At 49.6% G+C, this 15,960-nt stretch overlaps 1 protein-coding gene across 2 annotated transcripts in view; it reads left to right on the top strand.

Annotated features, from left to right (window-relative positions):
• RANBP10 (RAN binding protein 10) overlaps nucleotides 1-15,960 on the top strand; it is an 85,930-nt gene that overhangs the window by 61,656 nt on the left and 8,314 nt on the right. Inside the window, exons 7-13 of one of the 2 annotated variants that reach the window (XM_075434261.1) lie at nucleotides 4,631-4,743; nucleotides 7,386-7,494; nucleotides 8,654-8,802; nucleotides 10,940-11,135; nucleotides 12,308-12,432; nucleotides 13,337-13,482; nucleotides 13,958-14,069. In XM_075434261.1, coding sequence (XP_075290376.1) covers nucleotides 4,631-4,743; nucleotides 7,386-7,494; nucleotides 8,654-8,802; nucleotides 10,940-11,135; nucleotides 12,308-12,432; nucleotides 13,337-13,482; nucleotides 13,958-14,069 — 950 coding nt within the window. The remainder of the gene's footprint in view (nucleotides 1-4,630; nucleotides 4,744-7,385; nucleotides 7,495-8,653; nucleotides 8,803-10,939; nucleotides 11,136-12,307; nucleotides 12,433-13,336; nucleotides 13,483-13,957; nucleotides 14,070-15,960) is intronic. The other variant, XM_075434262.1, reaches the window with a different exon arrangement.

Here is a 15,960-nt window from a genome sequence, read left to right on the forward strand (position 1 = left end):
ACAGATAGCTCTGTGTTTCACTGTTTATTCTATTCTTTCCCTGAACACCTGATACCGGTCACCGATATTCAGGAGGCTTAGATGCAGTGAGGATTGCATACATGTGACCATTCTTGTTTACTGCCAGTCTTGTATTTAGTTATTTGTAGATAATTCATGCCAGCCAGCAAAGACTTTGAAAAGCAACTAGCAGAAGCTATTGAAAATAGTAATAATATCTTCCTTCGAGAAAATCAGGAGCAGGAGGCCTGCCAGAGAGTTTATAGGGCCTGTAGAGGATTGCAGTATAAAAAGAGGCCCTGGGGAAGGTAAGACCATACCCAGTGGAAGTCTTTGCCCATGTGTCCAGAATCAGGTAGGTTGTCAGGCTGGGACGCTTCTTTGTGAGGGACTTGGCAGAGGCTGGGATTGAAAGAACTGAGTGGAAGAAATAGGTGAGGAGAAGAGGAGAAAGTCTCTAGGGTCAGATACTTACCCAGATTCCAACAGGACTCAAGGAGAAAACAGGTGAGCTGGTAGCTGTGGAACAGTGTCTCTCCGAACAGCCTTGGGTCAAGAGAAGGGAGAGTGGTGGGCATGGTGCTGTGTTTCATAGTGGGTTTCAGAAGAGAGTCGGGCAGCGATGGGCTGAGAGAACCTTGATGTCTTGCTTAGACGGATTTGTAGGAGCACTACTAGAGGGCAGAAGCATTGGGCACGTGGAGAAATAGGACATGGCTTTTGCGAAGATGAACCAGCAGGTATGTTGAGATGATTCTTGGGCTGCCGTCTTTGTCTTAGAAGTCCTTGAGAAGTTCCTTTGCTGCAAACTAAGGGGGGACTATGCAGCCAGAGCCCGATGCAGATTATGAATTGTTTCAAAGAGAGACAGGAGAGGGAATAAGTGAGTGAGGGATTGTTGCTGGTGGAGGAGGCAGCTGTGGAGCTGTGTGTGGAGGTGTGCTGGTAGTGTCCATGCTGCTGAGGGTGTTCAGAAATGACTGGGAAGGAGGGGCCCTCCAGGAAGGGAGATCTTCGGGCTGTGATGAACCATTGCACGGAAATGTCAGCTCATTTTTCCCAGTAACAAATGTTACAAATACAGAGAGGTACCACCTGTATCTGACAAACTGTTGGAAGCTGGAAGGGTTATGGGGAAATGTATCATTTCGTATGTGCCTTATTCTTTCATTTTTTCCTAGGCATTTGCTTTTGTCAGCTGGGAGGTTCAAGTACTGGGCTAACTGGAAGTTTGGTCTGACGCAGCATGGGTCTGCTCAGAGACTTAAATTTTTGTCAAGTTGTTGACTTTAACGTTAATTATGATTCTGATATTCTGGATTGCTGACTTTATGGGGTCACTTCACTCTCTGCAAAGCATCTTGTCAGACTGTGGAAAGACAAGATCCACTTTGGGAAAGCTTGCTTAGCAGCCTGAGGGAATGAAGAAGTTCACTGATATTTACATGGAAATATTTAGTTCTTGATGCTCAAAAGGCAACTTAGGAAAAAGTGTGCGCCCTGCAGCTTTGATTGTAAAGGCACCTGCACTGGGTAAGAGCAGTGGTCCATCAAGCTTAGTTTGGTGAATCAGTCAATAGCACAGGTTCCTGTGGCGCTCGAGTGTTTTTCTCTTCCCTGGTAAAACTGACCAATTTTTGCCACGCAGTTATTTAATGGAATATTTCGCCATGCCAGGCCTTTCCTTTTATCACATGGTAGCACAGTTTCTTCTAGAGCCTTCACTGAAAGACTCTGTGAAACAGCTTTGGACAACGAAGGGGACTGTGAAAGTGTCTCTCATCTGTCTGCTTCCAGACTCCATCTGGAAATGTCACCAGATTAGAGAGCCGTGACTTCCCTTTCCAGAAGCTGTTGATTCCTCTGCAGTAGGACCAATGTATCCCTGGGTTTGTTCCTGGTGTTCTCCAGAACAGTTTCATCTAACGTGCCTGGTGGAGGTGTCTAGGGTCACTGGTTTGCCTCCTTTGGACTTAATCAGCATCACGTTTCCCATCTTCCTCCTCTCCATAGGCAGGTTGAAGTCAAGACTTGTACCTAGTGTTAGTAGTCCAGCTGTTTCAGCTCGGAGCTCCAAGCCCTTGGGCCAATGTTGTCTTGTCCTGCAGCTTTGGTAGGATTCATAGTGCCTTGATCCCCATTTGCTGTAGGGAGTGTCTCCCTGGAGAGCAGAGGAGCAGTTAGTGTGGCAGAACTTTTCTTCTGTGTTGCACTCCAGGATATGCGGTCGCCGACGAGGCTGATCTCACGAGGTTTTCAAGTGCTTGAAACCTTGAAAAGGACTCGCATGGAGAACTCATCTTCTTTGCGTGTTGTTACAGCCTTGGAGGATCTCTAACCTTTTTAACTCTTGCCATGAAGAATCTGAGCAGGAGTCACCTGAACCTTGAGATGGGCTGGTGCGTTTGGCTGTGGGAGGAGGAACGGTGTAGGTTCCTATTTCTGATAAAGTGGGAGGGCTTGGCATTGTTCGTTTGAGAATCTGAGGGGCACCATGCCAGAAGGAGGAGAACTGTGTCTAATTTGTACAGAGAAGGGTGCAGGCAAATTCGTTTTTGAAAAAGAAAAGCCACAGACGGTACAAGCCTTTGTAGCAGCACCGTGGCTGCTCAGGGTGAGCGAAGCACCCCTGGGTGCAGCACAGAGATGCCTGCTCCTGTGATTTCAGCGCTTCTGCTCTCCTACAGGTTTCAACCATGGCTTCTGAGCAGTAAAATCTATTCCTTAGACAACCTGGGCCTCCGAAAGGTTTTTGTTTGCTGCATGAACATGTCACATAGGTCATGGTGAAGTGCAGAAATGTTCCCCCAGAACTTCAGGAGAGTTAGCCCTGGATGCAAACATGCTGCTGAATGTTTGAGGGCGTGCAGCACTGCTGTAGCAAGTAGCTGAGATGCAGAACTGATACATCGTTGCTGAAAATCAGCCTGCCACAGTGACCAGCGAGTGATAATGCTGTGTATCCACGCAGGGATGCTTCCTCCGGTGCCACGGGCCGAAGTGGCATAGGGAGGAGCTGAGTTTTTGTGCAGCTTTGCAGAGCGTTCAAGTCTTTGCAGCACTGAGCCTCTGACTCTGCAACTGAATTACGCTGAAGCAAGAGGTGGCTTTTCCCTCTCTGTTCCCACCAGCGTGGATCGCCGTGTTCGGTGTTTCAGCCTGGCTGAGCCAGGGCGACCTGGCTGCTGTGTTCGACACAGCGGTCTATATGGTGCCAAGGCAAGGGGGATGTCTGGTACCAACGGTGGTCACAAGCACTTGCTTTTAAAACAAGTTTTAGAAATTGCACACCTGGTTAACAATGTTCTGTCTGAAAATTACTGCTGACTCGTAGAATACTTCCTTCTTGTACTGGAAGTAGCTAAGTTGAATGCGTGTTTTCAGCTGTGACTTGATCAGATCAGTACCAGCTTCATCATGAGAAGCCTGTTTTAGGGTTCATCGCTATCAGCTTTGAAATCCTGTGCTGGCTTTTTAGGTTTTGTTAAAATCCAGTGAGCATTAATATTTTACGAGGAAAGGCTGAGGGAGCTGGGCTTGTTCAGCCTGGAGAAGAGAAGGCTGAGAGGGGACCTTAGAAATGTTTATAAATATCTGCAGGGTGGGTGTCTGGAGGTCGGGGCCAGACTCTTTTCAGTGATGCCCAGCGACAGGACAAGGGGCAACGGGCACAAACTGAAGCCTGGGAAGTTCCGTCTGAACATGAGGAAGAACTTCTTCCCTCTGAGGGTGACGGAGCCCTGGCCCAGGCTGCCCAGGGAGGTTGTGGAGTCTGCTTCTCTGGAGATATTCAAGACCTGCCTGGATGTGGTCCTGTGCAGCCTGCTCTGGGTGACCCTGCTTCGGCAGGGGGGTTGGACTAGATGACCCACAGAGGTCCCTTCCAACCCCTACCATGCTGTGATACTGTGATTTCCCCACCATATCCTGGAAAGGCATAAATGCTTTAGAAATGGTCTGTTCAGAAAGACAATTTTGTTGTGTTTGTTTACTGACAGTGATACTACCTCCCCTTCCCAACATTTTTTGAAAGTACAACTGAAAAATGTGTTAATGTTTGTAAAAGCAATGCTGACAGTCTGCTCTTTGTAAATCAGCAGATACAGGTATCTGTGAATGTGTAGAATTCATAAGGAGATTCAACTACCAAAGATAAAATTGCTGGCAAAATGATTGACTGAAGAAACTCAGGACCGGAATATTTTTTTGAGATCCGCTTGAAAGCCATAAGCCTCTGTGAGGTTCAGATTTTATGTCTATATACGAGGAGGGTTCTGTACCTGTGTTGCGAGCAGATGTCACTGACAGTGACACGGTACTGAGCTCTTACAAGTGACACTTGGACAGCAGTAATTAAAGAAATACTGTGTATGGATTGGGAGTCTGGTGGGTTTTGGGGAGTATTTTTTGGCCTTAAAGTGAATTTAGAGTCTCCCTTCTGTTTGCTGAGGACCAGATACCTATCTAGAATATTCACACTGTCTGGACCCAGAAGCAGGACCCTGGGTATGTCCTAAGCAAGCAGAGTTTGGTCACTGAAATTGCAACCTGTGTTGATTTTTTTTTCTCCGGTGTGATTATCCTGTTTTACCAACACCTCTTCATCTGGTTGTATTTTCTTATTTTCTAGTATGGTTTCGTCGTATTTGGTTCATCATGGGTACTGTTCAACAGCGACCGCCTTTGCCAGAGTCACAGACACCGCAATCCAGGAAGAACAGACCTCAATAAAGAACAGACAAAGTAAGTCTCTTGGGCAAGTGTTCCCAAAGCGTGGCACGCTGGCCCCATGTTATCTTCAGGGCTCTGCAGAGAAAATGAAGTGCTATGGAAGTAGGGGAATTATTCCACGACAGCACGAAGCTGTCCACAGCGCACTGCTGTCGTAGGGCTGCTGCCTGTGGGTCAGCAGAGCTTGGGGACCACTGCTGGGAGCACTTCGCCCATCGTCACTGTGTCCTCTCCACCCTCTGATGTCTTTGCCTGGAGAGCTGCTCTGTTCTTTCCTTTGCCTGCCTGCTCTGAGAAATGACCTGCATGTGTTGAAGAAAGTGAGTTTTCTCATCAGCTGAGTTAATTTTCCTCAGTCTTGTTGAAACTGAATGCCTGAATCCTGGAAGAGGTGAGGTGGCTCTGAGCTCCCAGTCCAGCAGTTTCACACATCAGGCTAAGCGTAGTATCTAGGGCAGAAGGGTGCTTTCTTGGAGGTAGTGCCAGGTGGGTGGAGAACAGAACTGGTTAGCTTGGGCTTTGCCTGAACCGAGGTCACTGTACAGCAGAGACCCCTTTGGATTTGGGCTCTTCGATGCAGTCTGTTGCAGCAAGGGCAGTTGCATTAGCGTGGTTGTGGGAACCCAGACACATCAACCTGTTTTGACTACAGCTCCCAGAGTTAATGAGCTTTCCAGTCCCTTTGCGCATTTTGTCTTCAGGTAAATTTTTTGCATACTGAGGGTTTTGTAAATCCACAGCCAACGTGTTTAGCTCACGCTAGGTGAGGAATTTGTGCTCTCTGTCAGTTTTGGTTACTGCTGTTTCCTCTGAAGTGGCTCATCTCTCAGTGGGTAACACTGCAAGTGCTTTTGGTTCCTGCGGAATAAGGCTTGCAGCTTTCTCCTACTGTACTTTTTTTTAGCTTTTTTATTCACAGGCTCCGACTGCACAATCACCGAACGTTGGTGCGTTTTCTGCATTCTCCTGCCTGTTGAATACAGGCGGCATCTCGCTCTGTGCGTTTCTCATCCCTTTGTGAACCGCTTCTCATGTGACTGTCATGTATTGGGAGCGTTGTGCCCCTTTGTAGGTCGCTCTCCATACATTGCATGCGCTTAGCCAGCATTCGGGTTCACGTGGGGACTCTGCTTAGCACCCGAAACAACTTGTAGTTGCTGCCCGTTCGTGCTGATGGGCTTTGTGCTCTCTGGGTCGTGCATTATGCAACCCTGACCCCAGCCAGCGGTCCTGCTGGTGTGGGTTTAATTGGGAAAGCCTTGCGGGAGACAGCGCAGTCTCACTTGTCTGAGGATAGGTGACAAGACAGATGGAGGGAATGGATATAGAGCTCTGAAGTTGGGGCTTAAATAAAAGGTGTGAGGAAAACACAGGTGGGAAAACAAAAAGAGGGGAACATATAAAAGGCATCTGTAAGAGCTGCCAAACAAGGCAGAGAAGACAGCTGTCAGAAGCAGCGAGACGTGAAAACGGACATGCCAGTAAGGAGAAGAAGCAGAGCGCGAAATGAAGGACACTGTGCAACACGTGTTGGTGTGAGAGCCACGTCTTCGGGTTTAGCCTGGGAAGTGGGAGCCGACACGTCGTTGCAGATTGTTACTGGGGACCACTGATGAGGATCACCGGGCTGGGCCTGCGAAAGTCACAGCCTGCTGTTACTAGAGCCTCTGCTTGCAGAGCACCTCACAGGCGACTCAAAACCTCCTCTCCGTTGTTTGTAAGGAGCCCTGGGAGAACAGAGGAGGAAGTGCAAAGCATTTTTAGTTTGAAATACATTAGTGTTTAGTTTTAAGTACACTTAGAAAAAAAATGAAAAATGAACATCTGTAGATCAGCAGGTTGTCTCAGTGTTCAGGGATGGGATCTCAAGTTGAGTCTTGCACTTGTGTCTTCTGACCCACTGAAGGAACATACGTGGGCCATGAACACCCAGGATGATAGATGGCTTCTGCCTTGTGTCTTTGCACCTCCTGGAAGCGCACAATTTGTTAAGCTGTTTCTGGCTCAATCAGTAGCTGATTCCTGGAGCTAGCTGACATGTGCCCCGTCCTGACTGCAGCTCAGATTACTTCTCTGAGCGTGCATTGGGGTGAGAAGCGCAGGAACACAGTTTAGTTGGTATAATTACTTCTGCTTAGAGGTGGGGATAGTGGGGGAGCAGGACTGTGCTGCAGTTTAAGCCCCCAGACCCTCTGAGAATACTCTGCTCATCTGGTGGTCAGCCATACAGTAATCTTCCAAGCGTGGACCAGCCAGGGGGTGTAATGTGGGGGTGGCTTAGGGGTTTCCCCTCTGGAATTGTCATTTCCCCTGCAGCCTCCTTGCTCCCATCCAGCTGTCGCCTCCTGCTTTCTTTTCCATTGCTGCGTAGCTCTGTGACTGAAGGACTAAAGTCCCAGAGCGCCCCACTCCAGCATGCCCACTTCATCCTTCAGACCCTGCTACTCTTGGTGTTTCTGAGCTACTAACAGATTTTTCCTCATTTTTGCGGGCTTTTCCTCATCCTAATCCATAACAAACAGAATGTGGTCCCCAGTTCTCCCTAGCCCTCGTGCAAGGTGGTAGGGGGGAGCTGCGTGGCGTAGGAGAGACGACTCTTCTGGCCATTCTTGTTGGCCGGCACTGTGTGTCAATAGGTCTCCTTTTGCTTTCAGGAATACAGAAGCTAGTATTAGCAGGCAGAGTGGGAGAGGCTATAGAAGCCACCCAGCAGCTCTACCCTGGCCTACTAGAACATAACCCCAACCTGCTCTTCATGTTAAAGTAAGTATGAATAGCTTTGTGCTCCCTAACGCTGAAATGTGTAGATGGAAGGAGGGAAGGAAGAGGCTGTCCAGCCATCCAGTCTGGCTGCATGCCTTTGAGTTCAAACTGTTTGAGATCCCTTTGGGAGCAGGCAAGAGAGGACTTGGGTTCAGTCCTTTACATGGTGCTTGTAGCAATGTAGATGTGGCCCTTTTGTTGCTGCTCAGACCCAGTATGGCTGTGCCTCCTGAGGCCAGGCAGAGGTGGGTGAAATTTTAGGACTGGCTGATGGCCAGAGACTCCTTCACAGATGGCCTTTCCTTGCCTTGGGGAGATCTGGCAACACTGGAGTGCATGGCAGTTGCTGTGAAGGTTCTTGGAAAGGCAGATGTATGGAAAAGGCTATCTGGGGTAGAGACAGACGGAAAAAAGTGCCTGTGTGTCCCAGCTCCCCCAGCCATACAGAGTGGCTCTCCCCAGCCTCCTGAGACGTGCAAGGACAGTTCCCAGTAAGGCTGGATGGCAAGCTGTCCTCACTGTCACTGGGGATATGGCATTTTCTGCCTTTCCTTGTCTGTTTTCCATTGGCCACCAGTATTCCTAAGTTGATGGAGTAGTGAGAGAGCTACAGTGTTTGGCAGGTTTAGTATCTTCTCTGCACCCCCCCAACCCCCCACCCCCAATTGAATTTTGGAGTACCTGCAGAGGTGGTGGAGATGAAAGTGTGATGTAAAGGAACAATTTCTTCTTAGCACAATGCAAATCAAGTTGCTTTTTGGGAATGTCTCAACATTCATTAGCATCAGAGTGGCAGTTTCAGAACTCCTTTGGAGCACTCCTGACAGAGCACTGGAACAGGTTGCCCAGGGAGGTTGTGGAGTCTTCTTCTCTGGAGATATTCAAGACCCGCCTGGACGCGGTCCTGTGCAGCCTGCTGTAGGTGACCCTGCTTCAGCAGGGGGGTTGGACTGGGTGACCCACAGAGGTCCCTCCCAACCCCTAACATTCTGTGATTCTGTGATTCCTCCCATAGCATTATTAGAGCAATCACGACACAAAGCTACCAGGAGCCTGAAAAGTCTTTTTCAAAGCCAAGAAATTTAGCTCAGAAAACCCCAATGCAGAGCATCCTGGCTGTCACGCACCCTTCTCTCCTTCTTCCCTTCTATGAAACCAGGTGTCGGCAGTTTGTGGAGATGGTGAATGGGACAGACAGTGAAGTACGTTGTTTCAGTGCCCGCAGCCCCAGATCCCAGGACAGTTACCCTGGGTCCCCCAGCTTAAGTCCTAGGCATGGATCAAGCAACTCACACGTTCATAGTACTGGTAAGTGTGTTTTCTGTGTCTCCCGGTGAGAAGAACAAATGTTGAAGGTCGACTGCTGTCCCTTACCTGCTGCTTTCTGTGCCTTATTCTGTGAAATGATCCTTTCCTTTCTGATGCCCAGCTGAGAGGACATGCTGTTGTCGTGTGTATCTCTGTATGTTACAAAATTGGTTTTACATTCATTATTTTCCACAGACAGTTGTCTGCAGAGCGGACTTTTTTTTCAGAATAAAGAAGATTTTGAAGGTGACCTGCTAGTGCAGCCGCTTGTGACTCAGTGTTTCACTGACCAAGCTGTAAGAGGAGGTCTGGAAAACAAAGCCTGTTTCCTGGACCTTGGAGTCTGCAAAAGAATTGCTTTGCGGTAGGGACCGAGCAGAAGATGCACTGCTCTGGCTGACTGAGCGAAAGGTGAAGGGGGTGCCTTGCATGAGAGCCTCTCCCTCCCCCGTGGGCTCCACCTTGCAAGCTCTAAACATGTGAGAAGGGAACAGTTCTGTACCTGCAAAACCCACCTCTGAAGCATGAGCTTTTTGCAGTTTGGGAAATCGAACTTTAGGATTTGAAGTGGAAAGAACAAGGTAAAGCAGGACACGCAAGATACATCTTCCCTAGCTAATTACTGACTGCAGCTTTGAGGGTGGAGTGGGCTGGGGAGTGTGACCTGCAGAGCACCTGAAAACAGTCCGAGGCTGCTTCACGGGGCCTGGAGCAGCTCGCAGCCATGCAAGTGTGTTTTGCTTCGGTATTCCCGCTGCTGCATGTGGCAAACTGTGGACAGGCCAACACGGAAGGGACAGGAAGACGGTGACTTGAATGCCTCTGAGCTCACTCACCTTCCCAAGACAGAATCTTTGCTTTCCTGTATTGTGTTGCAAGAAACACTGGGGGTGTTTCTCTGACGAGGTAGAAGGATCCCACCAGTCCGTAGAAACTTTTGTTAATACCTGCTTTCCACCGGGAGGTGCCTGCAGGAAAAAAACTGCAACGCAAGGCAGCGTTCGTGTATATTTGTCTCCACACATGGGACATCGTCTTCCACAGTTCTCTGTCAGACCGTAGCGCTTTCAAACAAGTGGGAATTTCATCAGTGCATTTTTCAAAGATTCAGCAGAAGTAGCCCAGGCTACCGCGTCTTTCTCATTAAAAGGCACAAAACGACCAGTTATTTGAATCTTTGGGTTGTTGTGATAAAAATAGAAATAAATTCCCTAACTAAAACTGTAATTGTGGGATCAGCTGATGAATTTGGATGTATCACCGTCAGTTCTGGAGAACAGCCATGCCAGGTCACATCATCTGGTCAAGAACTTGTGGTCAATATTGGTCGCCTAGGGAAGAGTATAGGAAGAAGGCAAGCCCATGGTGAGGTTTTTCCAAAGTATTGTTTGAGCCCCCAGTGATTTGCCATTGTCTTGGTGTTTTATAGCCTCTGTAAACTTAGCCAGTCATTTTCGAATCCATGTAAATCTTGTGCTCATCACCAAGGGTTTGTGTCCCGTGTCAGCGAGTTCCACAGCTTGGTAGGCACCTTTTGTGGGGTGGGGCCGGGGGTGAGGTGTCAAGCCTGACTCTCCTGTCAGTGATTCCTGTTTTCCTGAACAAGGAAGGTTAGCTTGTGATTTTTAAGAGAATTGATGTTATTTGCTGAGTCTTGTGTGAAGCAGGTGTGTGCCTACTGTAAGACAGGTTGTGGAAAGCCTGGTAAATTCTGCTTGTGAGGAGTTCTTGTGGTGCAGTTTTCACCTGTGCTTTTGTAGTTTTCCTGGATAGAGGGTTCATGAGAAAAATTTGGGTATGTGAGAAGAGAGTTTGTGAACTCAAGCTATCCATACTTCAGACGTCAACAGTAGTTTCTGTGCTTGTGTCAGCTGGTTCTGCCAGTCTCTTATTTACAGCCCATTTTTGGAACTTCCTTAAGCTCAGATGTTGCTGGTGAGCAGTGGGGTTCCTTCTGTATTCATTTGTGTTTTCTCTAAACCCTATTGAATTAAGGAACGATGAATAAGAATTTAAGATCTGCAGTCTTATTTTACTTTCTTCCTTTCAGCTCTGCTTCTCTTGCTAAATTGTTGACTTCACAGAAGAGTGATATTGTCAGTCTGGACTCATTTTTCCCTTTCTTCTTGACTTTCAGGAGCAGATAGTCCAACCTGTAGCAATGGAGTCATGTCCACAAAAAGCAAACAGAGTCACAGTAAATACCCAACACTGAGTTCATCATCTTCATCCTCCTCCTCCTCCTCCCCCTCATCTGTGAACTACTCTGAGTCCAATTCTACAGATTCTACCAAATCTCAGCAGCACAGTAGTACGAGTAACCAAGAAACCAGGTATTTTTTTTTTCCTTTGTAGATGCCTGAGGAGGTTGAGTTGGTGGGAGAGGGCTCAGTCTGCTTTCTGAGGAGCCAAAAGGGCATCTGTCCCGTTCTTTTGAACAACAGAGTAACTCTTTGAATCTACAAGGTCACTGCTATTCCTGGCAGACACAAGCCTGTTCCAGTGTCCCTGCTCTGGCTTGGAGGCTCATCTCGTAAGGGATATTATGATGCTTTGGTTTCAGACACCAAGCTGTCCCATTAAACTGACGTTGTCAGCGCCCACGGTGATAGTTAGCACAGATAGTTTCATACTTGTGACAGCAAATCGGACCTTTCGAAAGCCTCCCTTCTCCAGGGAGCCACGGGCAGTCCAGGAGAGGGGGGTAGTTACTGCTGCGTTTACTGGAGCGTGGAGCATGTTGAGCCACGGTGCGAGCGGAGCTGCCTTTGGGCTTCCTGTCCAGGCTGGTATCGTGGGGCTGTCTGAAGCCGTGCTGGAGCAGAGCACATCCTTGTGATTTGTAGAATCTCTGGCTGGCTGCAGCTGGCACTCATCCTCCGTGTACTGTGCTGAGCATGGTTTGCAGGGCAGTTCATGGTCTCTGTCGTGACCTCTTGAGAGCCATACAGCATGTGACTGAGTGAGAAGCACTTGTTCAGGCTCAGTTTACCTGAATCATTTGATAATGCTGGATTTATGATACCATTTTTAAATGTAGACCCCAAGTGCCAGCAAGGTTTTCTCATAGTTTCAGTTAATCAGCAATCTCATTCAGACTGCTGCTTTGAACATTTAAACCTAGAGCCCTTATGTTTTGTATTGCACTTTTTGCCAGGGCTGACGGCTCACCGCAGCCAAGATTTCCCTCCTGGTTAGTGTGTTATCTGGTGTCTGGCTGCCATTCGCTGTCCCAGAGACGACTGCTTCCTGGATGGAAAACGATAAGCACTCTGCACCTGTAATTATGACAGGCACTTTCAGAAGAGAAACCTGTTTCATGTGTGGCCCTCAGAAGCCTGCAGCAATTTTTACTACACTGAATTAGGCCATCTGGCTCCCTGTAGTCCAGCTGGCACCGGTTCTGGTTTACTGGCCATTGCTGGGCATCATCTGGCATCTGAGATCTTCATTTCTTCCCTTTCTAATTTAGACATCTGGCCTTTTTTTCCTCCTTTCACCCCAGTGACAGCGAGATGGAAATGGAGGCTGAGCATTACCCCAATGGAGTCCTGGAAAATTCATCCACCAGGATAATGAATGGCACCTACAAACACGAAGAGATCCTGCAGACAGATGAATCCAGCATGGGTAGGGCCTCAGAGGCAGGAGGGGTAAAGGGAAATAGAAGGAGCTGGTACGAGAATTAAAATTGTGATTGGACTGGGGGGAAAAAAAGTGTACTTTGGGTTTCTTTCCCCACTTCCGTGAATGAAGTTCTCAGGATGCCCGTTTCACGGGGAAAATGAATCTGTCCTGAAACTAAAACTGGGTCTGGCTTTTCATGGTCTCACGGCAGTGCTGGTGGTGTTGTGGAGCAGAGAAAGCAATAGGAGTCAAAGGTTTGTTCAGCACTGGTCATGAATCCCAGTTCAGAGCAGTCCTGGCCCTTCTTCCAGCTGAGGGACTGCACCAAACTGTGAAAGGCTGGCTGACACCCGGCCGCAAAGTGTGCTCAGCACGGTGTGGTCAGCTACAGCTGTCTTGTTTGAGGGTGCTTTAGACGGGAGGGAGAGGATGAATTACCTGCACTACCTCTGAAACTGGGGATTCCTCCACTTACAATGGGTCTTGTGGCCACCTAATACTGGGAAGTTAGTAGTGTTGGCATCTCTGACTGGAAGTTTTCCGAGTCCAGGGTTTGTTAGACCAGGGGTTTCCAGGTTGTATATGCTGTCTTGCACACATGGAAGGAGAAGACAGCTGGAGTTGCCAAACTCTCATGATTTTGTCAGCATACTTGATGTGTAGGTGCTCCTCAGGCATTAAGCAAACTGAGCTCGAGTTCTCCCTGTACCTGACAGGTGCTGTGAAAAAACCACTCCTGGCTGTTGTAGTGCAGGGGTCGGAACAAGTTTAGTCCTCTGGGCTAAACTCAGCTCAGGGAGCAGCTACCTGCTGTGGGAGGTGAAGGGGTTTGTGGGTAGCGTGACTCAGAGTGGGCATCGGTGGGGAATGAGAGACGATTGTTGCTTCTCTGCTACCATTCCTCTAGAAGACAGCTGCCCCCAGAGGCAGCTCTGTGGAGGGAACCACGCTGCCACGGAGCGAATGATCCAGTTTGGACGGGAGCTGCAGATGCTGAGCGAGCAGCTTTGCAGAGAATATGGGAAGAACACGATGCACAAAAAGATGCTTCAGGTAAGCCTGGACCTTGTGCTGCATCGCAGCGGTTCTCTGGGCAGCACTGGGGCTGTGGGTTCTCTTGCAGGGCTTAGGATGGCCCCCACTTCTGCACCTGGTGAGGAAGAGGGGGGCCTGCGTGGGGATCAGAGGTCAAAACTCAGTGGACGTAGAGCATCTAGACCCAGTTCTCGGCACAGGAGAGAAGAAACACAGCTTCTGCCTGCCTCCACTCTTCTCTCCAGGTTACCCTCTGCCTGCCTTCCCATGCTGGCTCCCCTGCCAGGTGGAAGGGCCACCCTCTTTAATCCACTAGCTTGATGGCCCAGTGTGGTCCCTTGTTGCCAAGAAGAAAAGGGCCATTTCTTTTCAGGAGGTAGGCATCTGTCACCGTGGCAATGGCAGGAGGAGCCCCGGCTGACAGACCTGGCAGTTTTCCCGCGTGGTTGCAGCCGTGCGTGACCTCACTGTGCCTTTCTGTTCTCTCGTACAGGACGCGTTTAGCTTGTTAGCCTACTCAGACCCTTGGAACTGCCCCGTCGGCCAGCAGCTGGACCCGATCCAGAGGGAACCTGTGTGTGCTGCTCTCAATAGTGCTATTTTGGGTAAGGCCTGGTGTCTATGTGAGCACTATCCGCTGGACGTGCCTGCTCTCCGGGGCTGTCCTGTGGCAGGCAAGCCTGTGAGTGTTAGGAAGAGCTCAGAAATACTTGTGTGTAGCTTTTGCCTGCCTTTCTGTTGCTGGGGACTGACAGGGCAGTGGTGCAGGAAGGCAGACGGGAGGGAAACCTGCAGAGAACAGATCCACCTGAACTCATCTTCTTTTGGCTCTCTTCCTTGGGTCTTCCTGAATGCTGCTTCCAAGGATGCTCCTCGGGATTTTCCTCCCCTGCTTACTGAGGAAGCCAGGATCTCTCCGATGCATTTCTGCCCCTCTTCCTTCTTGCTCCAGGCCCACCTGAATCAGTTCACTGGCGTTAGTAGGGGCATTTTCCATGCTGTTTGAGCTGGCCGAGTTTTGTCTTGACAGCAGCTCGTAAATCAAGCCAGTTTCTATAGTGTTGGCTGTAAAGCAGAGGGAGGCCATAAACACAGTTACCTTTGAGCTCGTGTTGGACATGCAGAGTTGAATGGGTCTGTCTTCCCCTCGAGCGTTGCCTCTGCAGGTTCCCATTGTGTGCTATGCCTGCTAGAGCCCAGAGAGCCTGGCTGCCTGCAGTCCAGCGTTGAAATCGGGGCTGGTGTAATGGTCCAGCCCTGCTGCTCTTTGCCTTCTGGTTGTAACTGTGCAGAGAGGACCCTGCTCTGTGCAAAGATCTGGTTATGGGTTGGTTTTCTCAGCTAGCATGACAGCTCACCTTTTTCTGTTGAGCTTTGCTCTTCGTGTCAGCGGGGTGGGTCATGTGTGAAGAGTCTCTTCACAGAATCACAGAATGGTAGGGTTTGGAAGGGACCTCTGTAGGTCATCTAGTCCAACCCTCCTGCCGAAGCAGGATCACCTACAGCAGGCTGCACAGGACCTTGTCCAGGCGGGTCTTGAATATCTCCAGAGAAGCAGACTCCACAACCTCCCTGGGCAGCCTGGGCCAGGGCTCCGTCACCCTCAGAGGGAAGAAGTTCTTCCTCATGTTCAGACAGAACTTCCTGTGCCTCAGTTTGTGCCCGTTTCCCCTTGTCCTGTCACTGGGCACCACTGAAAAGAGCTTGGCCCTGTCCTCCTGACACCCACCCTTCAGATATTTATAAGCATTTCTAAGGTCCCCTCTCAGCCTTCTCTTCTCCAGGCTGAACAAGCCCAGCTCCCTCAGCCTCTCCTTGTAGGGGAGATGTTCCAGTCCCCTCCTCATCCTTGTAGCCCTCCGCTGGACTCTCTCCAGTAGCTCCTCATCTTTCTGGAACTGGGGAGCCCAGAACTGGACAGAGTACTCCAGATGAGGCCTCACCAGGGCAGTGTAGAGGGGAAGGAGAACCTCCCTCGTCCTGCTGGCCACACTCCTTCTAATGCATCCCAGGATCCCATTGGCTTTCTTGGCAGCCAGGGCACACTGCTGGCTCGTGGTTAACCTGTTGTCCACCAGGACACCCAGGTCCCTCTCCGCAGAGCTGCTCTCCAGCAGGTCCACCCCAAGCCTGTACATCAGTACAGGGGTTGTTTCTGCCCAGGTGCAGGACCCTGCATTTGCCTTTGTTGAACCTCGTCAGGTTCCTCTCTGCCCAACTTTCCAGCCTGTCCAGGTCACGCTGAATGGCAGCACAGCCTTCCGGTGTGTCTACCACACCTCCCAGTTTGGTGTCATCAGCAAACTTGCTGAGGGTACATTCTAACTCTTCATCCAGGTCGTTGATGAAGAAGTTAAACAAGACTGGGCCCAGTACTGACCCCTGGGGGACACCACTAGTTACCGGCCTCCAACTAGACTCAGCGCCGCTGATGACAACCCTCTGAGTTCTGCCATTCAGCCAGTTCTCCATCCACTTCACCGACCACTCATCCAG

Source organism: Opisthocomus hoazin, chromosome 12 (assembly GCF_030867145.1).
Source record: "Opisthocomus hoazin isolate bOpiHoa1 chromosome 12, bOpiHoa1.hap1, whole genome shotgun sequence".
Taxonomy (NCBI): domain Eukaryota; kingdom Metazoa; phylum Chordata; class Aves; order Opisthocomiformes; family Opisthocomidae; genus Opisthocomus; species Opisthocomus hoazin.